This window comes from Chionomys nivalis, chromosome 24, assembly GCF_950005125.1.
Source record: "Chionomys nivalis chromosome 24, mChiNiv1.1, whole genome shotgun sequence".
Taxonomy (NCBI): domain Eukaryota; kingdom Metazoa; phylum Chordata; class Mammalia; order Rodentia; family Cricetidae; genus Chionomys; species Chionomys nivalis.
The window spans coordinates 19995720-20008542 of NC_080109.1; the positions used below are offsets into that span (position 1 = coordinate 19995720).

At 42.7% G+C, this 12823-nt stretch overlaps 1 protein-coding gene across 1 annotated transcript; it reads left to right on the forward strand.

Annotated features, from left to right (window-relative positions):
* The first annotated feature begins 288 nt into the window (after nucleotides 1-288).
* Nucleotides 289-10155, forward strand: Tm4sf1 (transmembrane 4 L six family member 1). Its single transcript, XM_057756972.1, has 5 exons — nucleotides 289-632; nucleotides 2156-2245; nucleotides 2330-2475; nucleotides 6003-6183; nucleotides 8015-10155. The coding sequence occupies exons 1-5, from the start codon at nucleotides 456-458 to the stop codon at nucleotides 8027-8029; spliced, it is 609 nt and encodes a 202-aa protein (XP_057612955.1). The 5' UTR covers nucleotides 289-455; the 3' UTR covers nucleotides 8030-10155.
* The last annotated feature ends 2668 nt before the right edge of the window (nucleotides 10156-12823 follow it).

A 12823-nucleotide genomic window follows, 5' to 3' on the forward strand; every position in this document is an offset into this window, starting at 1 on the left:
AACGGTTGCAAGAGAAAAATCCCAGCTCTTTCAAAGCCTTGAAGCGTCCCAGCACGGGCTCTGGGCAGTTACGTGAAGCTGTGCCAGACTTCCCCGTCATCCCTATCCTGTAAGCGAGCTGCACTGTGGATTACTCATTTTCTCTCCTGCCTGTGACTGAGGCTGTTTTCTCACATCCTACTCCGGGTTTCACGGTCCCAAGGATTTCATTTGAAGGGCGGGGCATCCCTTTCACACCCCTCCACCCCAACGGGAGCCCGGAGTCTGGACCAATAGAAGCAAAGTACCTCATTTACTGGCACTAAAACCTGGCCCTATTTAAGTGATAGCAGGAATGGGCTGTGAGCTGCGTCGGCTTTTCTCCACAAACGGGCACACTTGTTGTCTGATCCGGGCCATCACTGAACTGACGACGAGAGGAAAGGGGGAAAGGTTGTAGGGCTCTTGCTGCCACCATGTGCTCTGGCAAGTGTACAAGATACATCGGACACTCTCTGGTGTGGTTTGCTGTCCTCTCCATCGTAGCAAACATTTTGCTCTACTTTCCCAATGGGGAAACCAAGTATGCTTACGACGACCACCTCAGCCGCTTTGTGTGGTTCTTCGCCGGCATCGTAGGAGGAGGTCTGCTGGTAAGTTACTCGGAACTCTTTCCACTAAGGAAATTCTCTCCTCTTGAATGGCAGTGCGCTTTCTTCTCAAGGGAAGTTTTCTAGAATGCCTACCGGTGAATCCTGCGGATGTGGTATCGGTTGCTGCTCTTCCCTTTGAAAGTGGAACATCGCTAGGCTGAGTTAAACTTTTTGTTAATCTCAGTAGATGTTGTTTGAATAAAATCTTTTACCTTAGAGTGAACTCTCTGTTCCCCGAAGCTTTTCTTGTACAGCTTGAAAAAACAACCACTTTTCAAGATTTGAGAGGCTATCGAATTTCTGAGAGCTGGATTGGCAGCCCCTTCTCATTTGCTCCGGGGAGCTGAAGAGAGTGGGCTGGTTCCAAGAGAACAGTCTGGGGTCTAAATTAGTCTCTGTTGCTTCTTCCCCAGCGTCTGTGATGGGGAAATACTAATTGATTGCACTGGTATTTTCAGATAACTGCAGGCTTTCTCTTGGGTTTCGAGTTAGTAGCAGGCTAGTGCCAGTCTAATGCGGGAATGTGTTGTTTTTTCCACAGTTTGGCTTTAGTTGAAGCCGACAGGAAATTTACTTGACACATTTAGCTTTGACCTCAACACACATGGAATTGTGGACACATTTGGGTTTCCTCATTTAAAATGCTGGAACTCAGAATTGCAAAGAGAAGTTTTATGGAATTGTTACTGTCATAGAGAAGACGATTTTTCTTTGCCAACTAAAAGGTGTTAAGACAGTTCAACCTAATACACTCACGGTAACATGGGTTGGCAGGTGTGCTTTGAATGTAAGCATCATTACCATTCATGTTCCCGTAATGAACACAAATGCAATTACATGAGCAAACAAAGTCACTGCTTAATATCCGCTGTGCTTAGTCTTTGGCCTTAAATGTCAAGTAGTTCACCCTTATTTTTTTTTTTTTTGGATTTTTTGAGACAGGGTTTCTTGGTAGCCTTTTGGTTCCTGTCCTGGAACTAGCTCTTGTAGACCAGGCTGGCCTCGAACTCACAGAGATCCGCTTGCCTCTGCCTCCCGAGTGCTGGGATTAAAGGCGTGTGCCACCACCGCCTGGCTAGTTCATCCTTATTTGACAAGTATCACTGCTTAGTTGAAACAGATCATTTTTTTTATACTAAATCTTTTATCTTTTTTTTTTTACCTACTGAAAATGTTTCAGGAGGATATTAAGCAGTGACTTTGTTTACTCAAGATTTGATATGTATTTGATAAGGGGGGAAATCAGATTTAAATAACAGCGCTGACAGGTTTCGTAGGAAAACATGTTAGGGATTCTCCCAAAGCTCACATTTATAAATTTATTATTTCACATCCTGTTTGCTCACCCACTGTTCATGGAAACAAGCAAACGTAATACTTTCGTTTCTCCTCAGGTTTTTCCCATCATTTGTTCTATTTGGTTATTCTAATCATCAGACATAGATATGTTTTACAGAAATCCTAACCCTGGCCACATGCGCTCAGGGAAAGGCAATGACTTGATTCTGTTGCCTTCTGCTCAGATACTCCTGCCGGCATTTGTGTTCATCGGGCTGGAGGAAGATGACTGCTGTGGCTGTTGCGGCCGGGACAACTACGGCAAGAGATGCACAGTAAGTCCTTGCGCTGCCTCCCGGTGAAAGGGCTCCTTTCCTGACGCAGGGCAGCGGCTTAATTCTTGCTTTTTCTCTCCCTAGATGCTTTCTTCTATCATGGCTGCTCTCATTGGCATTGCGGGATCTGGCTACTGTGTCATTGTGGCAGCGCTGGGTTTGGCAGAAGGACCAAAGTGTAGCGATTCCCACGGTGTGTGGAACTACACCTTTGCCAACACCGACGGACAGTACGTAATTGTTCTCTGCCTAGGAACGCATTCTTAACCACCACACATGAAACTAAGCCGTCCATCTGCCCATCCACCCAATATCACCTTTCAACATCTCACGCAGTGTGGAAGGACGGATAAGCAATCATCAACCCTGAAAAATTCTAGCTGCTCTTGAACACACACACTGACTTTGTTCTTGCAGCAGCCCAGTGTAGACACTCCCATAGTTACTTTTCTTTTACAAATGAGAAAAAGAGGCAGGGAAAGATGAAGTGACTTATCCAAGATCTCATTGCTAGGAAGTCCCAGTGACTCTCTTAGCCCAGCCTGTCTGCCGTATAGTGTATGCTTGGATACTGTGTACATTAACCACAATGATGAGCAGATCAAAGGCAACACATTTTACTAATTTATAAGAAAGTATTAGAGTGTCCTGATGTAATCAAAGCCCAGGGCAAGCAATGCTCCCAGCCTACACCTGCATATGCTGGCTCACGTGTTACATGGAGACACTCCTGATTTAAGTCACCAGGAGACAGAGGAAAGGTTTTAGCCAGAACTCTAACTTCAGTGTAGTTATGTGAGGTCCCATTTTCTTGTGTTGGTATTTTCTTTTTATTGGTTATGACAAAGGAACAGAAAAGCTGGTGGAAACTGGTATATGTGGAAATGAATGAGCATAGTTTGTCCTTTATGGACTTGATTTCTATAAGGGAAAAGATTTTGTTTCCATTTTTAATTTTTATGTGTGTGTGTGAATGTATACATGTGTGTGTGAGTGTATGCATGTGTGAGTAGATGTGTGAGTGTATACATGTGTGTGAGCATATGCATGTGCGTGTAAGTGTATGCATGTGTGTATGTATGTGTATGTGTATGCGTGAGTGTGTGAGTGTATGTGTATGTGAGTGTATGCATGTGTGTATGTATGTGTGAGTGTATCTATGTGTGTGTATAGATGTGTGGGTATATGCATGTGTGTGTGTGCATGTGTGTGTGAGTGTATGCATGTGTGTATGTATGTGTGAGTGTATCTATGTGTGTGTATAGATGTGTGAGTGTATGCATGTGTGTGGTGTGTGTAATGTGTGTGCGTGTGTGTGCAGGTGCCCACAGCATGCAGAAGAAGGTTTCATGAATTCTGGAGCTGGACTCACAGGTGGTGGTGAGTTGCCTGGTATGAGTGCGAGGAACTGAATTAGGGTACTACTCTCTAAGCCAGAGCGGCACATTCTCTTCACTCTTGACCCCAGGACTGATTCAGTTTAAGTTTGAATTTTAAAGGTTAAGTTTTTGAAAGACAAAAATGAAAATAATAATAATGATCATCGATTGTACTTTATATTATCAATAATATTGTTCCTCATGAATTGTATGACAAGCATGTGGAGAGAGAAAGAGGGGAGAGAGAAAGTGTGATTGTTCCTTCACGAGAGAAAAATTGGGAATTTTTCTCCAATCTCAGCTCCACACCCACTCTCTAAGAATAGGAAGAAGTGAACTGAGCTCTGTGTCTTGGTGACTCCATCTGCAGTTGCCATGAGCACTAATGAGGTGATGTACTGTGAAATGTTCGTGTGCAGGGTGACACACTGTGAGCAGTGCCAGCATTACCTTAGGATGAACATGACCGAATAATAGCCTCTGGAGGGAAACTACTATTTACGGGAGCTGGAGGCTTAATGTCACCAGAGTGATTCATCCTTGTTCAGAACATAATGTGCTCATCGAAAATGATTCATGTTTGTCCACGCATGCAGAGCTGCTGCATGAAACCAGCTCCGAGGCCAATCATGATGCATGCAACTGGGATGCATGGAGGGTTACGTCTATCACTCAGCAGATTTTAAGAGCCATTTGTACACCTCTCCCGTTACTCACTTATGCTTCAAAAAACAATCTTCCTCTTCTTCTAGAACACTCCTTATTTGAATCTGTCCAAGTATCTCAATATGTAGAGAAGTAACAGTTCCAAACCACCGATTAACTTTTCAGTAGTTAAGGAGAGCCAAAGAAAATTTTGACCCGGTGTCCTGAAAAACAGACATTGTTGTTCCATTGACAAGCAGAAACACAGGGCCAGACTGACAGACTTCTCTTTTGTTTTTAGGGGTGGAGTGGCGGCAGTGTGGTTTGTTTTAAATCAACAAGTTGAATATTTTAGTGGCTCAGTGTACTGTTCCAAAGTTAAACGCATGGTTTCAAGCTGGGGTAGGGAGACGTGATAAGGAATGGTACCAGGCCTCTTTGCGGGGTTAAGTCACTCCTTGATGTTTCCACATGGTTTACTTCTACTTCACTGGGAATCCAAATACTCTGTGAGGTAGCAAGGACTGACATTTTAGAAAAGAAATCCAACTTACACACACACACACACACTCACACACATATGCACACACACACACACACAAGCATACACACACGCAGAAACACACGACCTTCACATGGCCTGGTGATTTTTAACAAGAGGAATTCTAGTTGTTATTTATCATGCTGTAGTTTTTAACACACACCATGTCCCAGCCGCTGCTGGAGGCTGGCTCTGCCCCTGCCTCCATGGAGCTCAGCCTTGTTGAGAAAGCATATAAGCATTCTCTCTGGGAGGTGTTTTTCTTAGAAACCTTTCACACTTTGTGTCCCCGCTCAGTGAACTTGGCATTTTTAATCCTTGCTCTTCTGTTAGAGTCCATATTGAAGGACAGAGCCCACCATTATGTTCCAGCTCCAGCTCAGTTTTGAACTCACACAGAAGCTCAGTAATTACAAACAGCTGAAGGAAAGGTGTTTTCCTTTTCCGTTGCCACAGAGGCACGGGCACAGCACCACGAGTGAAAGAGGCTGGATTTAAGCCCTTGCACATTCTATTGACAATTAACCTTTTGCTTAAAAAATTTTTTAAAAATTATGTCAACAAAACCTTTTGACAATAAAAACCCCTTGAATTCTAACTTGGCAGAATTTGGCTAATTTTCAGAAAGGAAGGTGTTTAGTGTCTTAATGAAATGCCTTAAAGTTTAAAAATCTAATGTAAAATACATTTTCCAAGTAGATATTTACCTAATATCTTTCCCATATATAATAACTAAAACAATGATAAAAGGGGGTAACAGAATAAAAATATACTTTATAAGTTTGCTCCCCTCCAAGTTGAATTGCTTTCATTTTTTCAATGTCTTCTTTTAGTTGACATCCATAGGACACATGACTTGGATTTAAATATGATACAAACATAACTTTGCTTTTTTTTCTCATGAGAAATCATGTCTTTTAAGAAATATAAAATCTTTATTGTGAGAATATCTTAGTCACAGAATCCTAGATGAATGTCAAAACTGGTGCTTTAATTGTATGTTTATTGTTACAATAACCTGTGGGCTGCGACTTGCCATGTGTTGGGCTGGCATGCTGTACCAGAATCTAGCACACATTGTGGTGTTAATTCAGTTCTGTGTTTCTGAATAAACACTTCCAAATGAAGAAGTAAGTCATGAGATATCCTCTAATCCATGGTCATGTCCCTGAAGTTTCTCTTCTGCCCACAGGTACCTTCTGGAGCCCACCACATGGTCCCAGTGCTACGAACCTAAAAATATTGTGGAATGGAATGTGACTCTATTTTCTATCCTCTTGACATTCGGGGGAATTGAGTTCATCTTGTGTCTTACTCAAGTCATAAATGCAGTGCTCAGCGGCATATGTGGCTATTGCTGCTCCCACCAACAGGTGAGAACTCGTGTGACAGTGTCGAGGCCTAGCCCTGTAGGGATCAGTTGCCACGAGGCACCGTTCTTCCCATCAAAGAGAAAAGGCAGAACCAGACACGCTTAACCTACCCGCACTTATTCTTACTTTGTCTTTGCGTTTATCAATTCACTTTGGCTTCGATAAGGAGTCTCATAGACTCAGTTGTCTTGGTTTGTAGATGGCTCTGTGGGCGCAGGAGCGCTTGCCCATAGACACGGTACCTCTTTCAAGCCAGTCCGTGTATGTTTCACTCACCCCGCTCTGGTTACAGCTACATAGGTACATCCAAGATGCTTGCCTAAGTACGCATCAATAGTAACCAATATTGATTCCATCAGATGCAACACCAAATTCACTCTCCAGATAAGTATGATTCAAGCATTGAACAAGATGTTTGAGATCACTTAGGCAGGAGGTAACAGACTTCAATTCCTCACCCAAGCCCTTCCTCTTAACATATACACTGTACTTCCTGTCCTGATGGATTCTCTGTAATGCTGCCCTAATAAGGAATAACAAAAATGCCTATGCAGTAAGCCTGGCATATGATTAGCCTTTGAGTAGCATTCTGAAAGAAATTTTCTATGTGAGAGAAAGCCAGGAAGCTCTGGTTTCCTGGGGATATGACTTAGGAGTCAAATATCCACGTGTTTGTCATGGAGAAAGTTTTATTTTCTTTCTCTTCCTAAAAATATCTATTATTGAACAACTGGGAGTTAAGATCTGGCCCATTTTGGGAAGTCACTGTTCAATGTCTTATTCTTTAAAACAGGGTGAAGTAAGCAAACTTTTTTATTTATATTTTAGATCCCATTCTATTTATCCCTCTAATTCAGTATCTTCTGACTTTCCTTAAGAATAAAGTGAAGAACAAAACAAAACAAAACCCTAATAGAGACCAAAAGTCACTGCTACCAGGAAAACCCTGGTTATAAATATACAGGAGTTTTCTACACATTCTGAGAAGTTAGAATGCACTTTTTCTAGCTTTCCCTACCAGGAAAGTATCACAAGATTAAGAATTCTTTTGGGATCCTGACAAATTTCCAAGAGAACAGCCAAGTTGGAAAACTTCAGAATAGCGTTGTTTTTCAGGCAGCTGAGGGGAAGGAGAATAGAATAAAACCTTTGGGAGTAATTCTTACATATGAAACCCCTGCTCACCCTTGAAACTCAGAGGAAGCAGAGCATAAACTCAGCTCCTGCTCGACTTCTGTGCATTTGGGGCACAGGCAGAAGGAGTCAGTGGACAAAATTGCTTCTGTGTTTTGTGAGGAGAGGTAATCTCCTGAATTGTAGGCAAGCGCACGGGTCCTCGTAGGAGACACTGTAGAATGGGCTCCTCTCCCTAACATTTAGGAGGATCTATTACCTTTATGTGCATGACAAAAGAAGCTGTCTCCAGACAGGGCATTTAATCCATGAGAGCTGGCTCCCAGCTTGGTAGCATTTGATTTGAAAGGTGACCCACAGTAAGGCCACACCAGTGGGAAGTTCCCGTGAAGTCCTTTGAAATTACTCCTCCAGAGTAGAGACCCACACAGGCACACTACAAGCCAATTCTGTGTCAATATTCTGCAGTTTCCCATGAACACTTTCTATAAGCTTTCCTGGGAAAGAAAGTGGGTTTGGTTTGTTTAGGAAACATTTTGTGAGCCTTGTCTGAGCTCTAGGTGTGGTGGGCTAGGTTTCAATAAAAATTGCAGTCACTCTGTGTTATGATTGCTTTGAATAGGGATGCAAAGTACACAGACTCCCCCCATGTGTTGATGCTGATCATAGCCTAATGTAAATTTCATTTTCTTTCCAGCAATACGACTGCTGAAAGAACCCAAGACAGAACCACACGCTTCCTTTATTTCATCGTAACTTGTGTATTTTACTGGCGTTACGCAACTTTGCACTGGTGTATCATATTCCGTACATTCTGCTTTTATAAAGAAATGTGCTGACATCATCACATGATGTCAGCGTTTGCAGCTAGCAAGCAAACTCTGTTTTAAAGAATGAGGCAATAGGCTGCCCTCACTCTGATGGCATTTTACAGCCTGAATGACTGTTCTCAGTGTGGCTGAGATAAACTCTTCAGTATTTAAGGTAAAAAAAAAAATCACTTAACTATTGTGCATATGTGTATTTTAAATAAAAGACCTCTGGTTTCCCCTTTAAGATCAAGAAGGACCAAAATCCCTGAAAAGACATTTTTAACTGTTTATATGGTGTTTCCCATTTGGATGTGTACCATTCTCTAAGAGGCCTCTTGAACTGAGGGAAAAGTCCCTGCGTGGATTTGGAAAGCTCATCGAGAAAGCAGTCACCCAAGTACAGGAGAGGAAAATATGTAAAGCTGCTAGCGGCTGCGAACACTGCTAGATGCTGGGGTTTTCTCTCACGTAGAAAGCTTTGTGCCCTTCAAAGACAGAGACTGTGTGTGTCAAGGGGAAGGGCAGGATGGTTGGGCAAGAACAAAGATGGGAAATGGAAGAAAACAGTTGACGGCCATGGTGGGAAAACGGGTTTGGTGGGGTAGCGAACTGAAGACCACAAGGGAATGCCTCCAAACTTGCTTGTTGAGCACAAAATGAACTTCCTCTACCGTTCAGCTGTCGTTTTGGTTTTATGTGAGAAGAGGCAACCTCTCCGGTCAGGTAATTTATCAGAGTCATGTAGGGCGGACGTCTCCCTAATGTTAGGAAGATCTGTTACCTTTTGTGGATGACAAAGGATGCTTTCAGAGTGCAGACTATTGATTCCAGAGAACTGGTTTCTAGCTTAGCAGGACTGAGTTTGGAAGGTGACCTACATGGATATACACAGTAAAACTCACCAATGCCCTTGCCCTGCAGCTCCTGCTTTTCCCTCCCTGTCTGTGATCTGTGGTCTACCGCTTGAGTGACGTCTATGCCTCTGGGTCCTCTCTCCTGCTTTCCCTGCCTTATACTCTCTTCTACCTTCTTCTTTCTGTCAACAGATAACCACGGTTATTCTATCTCTCGAGGCTACCACTCCAGCTAGCTATCTTTCTTTTCTGCTGGGTGCTGCAGTCATCACACTCCCAGGTAAAGTAGTATGTTTTTCTCTCTCAGTGTGCAAATTTACATTTTTGTTTGGTTTTGTCTTGTTCTAGTTTTGTTTTAATGTAAAAGGATCCCTTAACTCTCTGCTTGGCGGAACTGCTTGGATGGATCCAGAACTACTTATTTTGCTTACAGTTTCAGAGATTTTAGTCCGGGATCATGGGTTGCACTGATCCTAGCCCCGTGGGAAAGGTGGTAGGAGCATGGAGAGGAGCACATTGATTATTTCATGGTAGATAGGAAGCAGGTTGAGCAAGGTGCTGGAGACCAGAGAGAACTTTCAAAAGCATGTCCTCCACCAACCCACTTTCTCCAGCTAGGTCCCATTTCTAAAGTTTCCAGCACCTCCTAACACCATCCAGGGACCAAGTGTTAAACAGATGCATGCATTCAGATCATAACACCTGGGTTTTGTACAGAAGGCTTGGCCTTGGTTCATTGTCCTGGGCAACAGACAAGAGAGCTAATCAAGAGTTTCACTCGCTGTTAGATGGAGCGCTCTTCCTTCGGGCACAGTACCTGCTGTGATCCCTGACCCAAAGTCCCCACGTCTTTGTGCTATGATCACTCTGGCAGTCTGGTGAAGCCTGAAGACTTTTCCTAATAATGCCTATAGGCATATAAAATAAGATATATAGACATATGAAGGAAGCCAATACATTGGAATGTTTATCAAGGAAATTAAAACTGGGGCTAAAGAAATGGCCCAGTGGTTAAGAGCACTGACTGCTCTTCCAGAGGACCTGGTTTTGAGTCCCAGCACTCATATGGCAGCTCACAACCATCTGTAACTCCAGCTCCAGTGGATCCTATGCCTTCTTCTGGCTTCTGCAGGCATTGCTGGCACGCGGAGCACAGACACACATGGAGACTAAACATTTATTCTCAAAATAAAATAATTTTAAAATAAAATTACATAGCAGTTGTCTTGATATTCTACTGTGTTTCTTCACCTCTGTAGACAAGTTGACAATTGTCCATGTGTTCTAGATGAAGCCTAATAAGTAAAACAACTCACACCTTTGAAACAAGATGTCAATTTAACTGAGATTTCTGAGGAATCAATAGCAATTCAATGTGATAGGAAAACATATATGAATACTCTAGATCAAAATGCGACATTGGTTTTGATGTTATTTTGCTTTATTGCACATAGTCATAATTAAAGGAAATAGAGTTAACATTTTGGTTAAAGGTTTATAGAAAGTAACGGTACTATTGCCTTGCTACTAAAGTTTGACCTCATAGCCCAAATATCTATGTGTGGGCCTGTTGGGAACTCTTGGGCACTCTCTGCAGTAGGAAATCCAGAAAGATAAGATAAAGATTAGGAGTTGTCTGTGTGTAGCCCCATAAAGGAAAACGGTCTGGATAATGCAAGGCGGACTCCCTCCTTTCCGGTGGTGGGGGTACAGAGGCAGAGCTCCACTCCAGCAGACTGAAGTCTTTTATGGACCTCAATGCAGCCGAAATTATGATTTGTGGCTACAGTGCAGAAAAGAATTTCAGGACCAGCCAGTGTAAAGAAGAATTGGTGACTTTATTAAAGGAAATTTAATGCAAGCTTTAAAACTGTGTGTTAGGAGAAAGCCACTCAGAAAGCAAGACACATCCAAGTATCAGTGCGGGCTTCTCAAGAGAGAGTGTCAAAGCCAAGTGTGGCTATGGGTGTTCCTAGGAAGCATAGGAGATGGCAGGGTGAGGCACACATACCATTTCAGTGGCTCTCCCATTGCATCTTAAAAGTTTGTTAAAAATTGTTTCTTCCTCTTTCCTCTCTTTTTATAAGAAAATTATAGGCTATGTGCAGAGACACCTGGGATGGGATTGCAGTCTAACGAGGTAAAAACCAGGAGCACCTAAAGCTGATTAAGGGGTTTCACGCATTTCCTTTCCATGTAGGTTGGTTTCTGATGAACTTAGAAGACGGCAGGTCTATAGACAGGAAGGGAAAAACACACCCGAAGCCGTTATCATCTGTCTTTGTTAGGGCTTTTATTCTTATGAAGAGACACCGTGACAACAACTCTCATAAAGGAAGGTATTTAATTAGGGCTTGCTTACAGGTTCAGAGGTTTGGTCCGTTGTCATCATAGTGGGAATGCATGCACGATGGCACGCAGGCAGACATGGTGCTGGAGAGATAGTTGAGAGTTTCACATACAGATCGGCAGGCAGAAGGAAGAGAGAGTGACACTAGGCCTGGATTGAGCATTTAAAACAACAAAACCCATCATGAGTGACACACGTCCTCCAACAAGGGCACACGTCCTCCAACAAGGGCACACGTCCTCCAACAAGGGCACACGTCCTCCAACAAGGGCACACGTCCTCCAACAAGGGACACTTACTCCAACAAGGGCACACCTACTCCAACAAGGGCACACCTACTCCAACAAGGGACACTTACTCCAACAAGGGCACACGTCCTCCAACAAGGGCACACGTCCTCCAACAAGGGCACACGTCCTCCAACAAGGGCACACGTCCTCCAACAAGGACACACCTACTCCAACAAGGGCACAGCTACTCCAACAAGGGCACACGTCCTCCAACAAGGTTACACCTCCTAATAGTTCCACTTCTTATGAGCCTATGGGGACCATCTTTATTCAGACCACCACAGTATCATGCTGGAATTACTGCTTCTTCCCCAGGTGAGGGGCTTTTCCTTTCTCACTCCTTCATAATTTTCTACCTCTCTGTTTTGCCCCATTCCTGAGAGAGAAAGAGCTGATGAGCTTCAGAAAAACACAGGGCATCCAAGGTCAGCTGGAAAAGGAAGGTGTGAGGCACAGAAGGAAGGCAGCTATCATGGGTGTGGATCTGAGGGAGGCCGGGAGTCAAAGCTGGTTTCCAGTTTCTTGTTTCCCAAGGCAAAAAAAAAAAAAAAAAAAAAAAAAAAAAAAAGCCCAAAACAAAAAACCTGTACCAAGGTTACAAGTAAGGCAACAGAAAGAGAGATAGTTTATTAAGAATGGTTTTAGCTAGTGATCAGAAGCACTGGGCAGCAGATCTTAAAATCCTTTCTACCTCACCCTCATTTTAGAAAACTTGGGAAAATGCAAATTTTATTTTACTTTTCAAATTATAAAGCATGTGAGTATGTCAAAAACCACAGTGCAGTCCATATGAAAAGCAGTTCCAACTACTCAAAAATTATAGAGCAAGCAGAAAACAATCCACACTGGCTCAGTTCCGTTACTGTTTAGTTGTATGCAGCTTGGGATTGTTCTGCAATATGGAAAAGGTGATATTTAGACAATCAAAAATTGATAAGATAATTCAAAATAAAAATAAGTTCACTCTGAGTAGAACAGAATTTGTACATTTTGATAAGCACTTAAAGAAGGTGTGGTTTGAAAACAATACCTTCTACTTAATTCAGTTTTAACAGTATATTACAAGTATAGTATGCTGTCCTGGGCAAAAGAAAATTGCTAGTTTTAAGCTGAAACAAAACTTAATTTTGTCTGCAGTGTGGGAACAATGCTGGAATAGTTAGCTTGAAACTATTTAAAGTATGCAAAGACTTTTAAAAC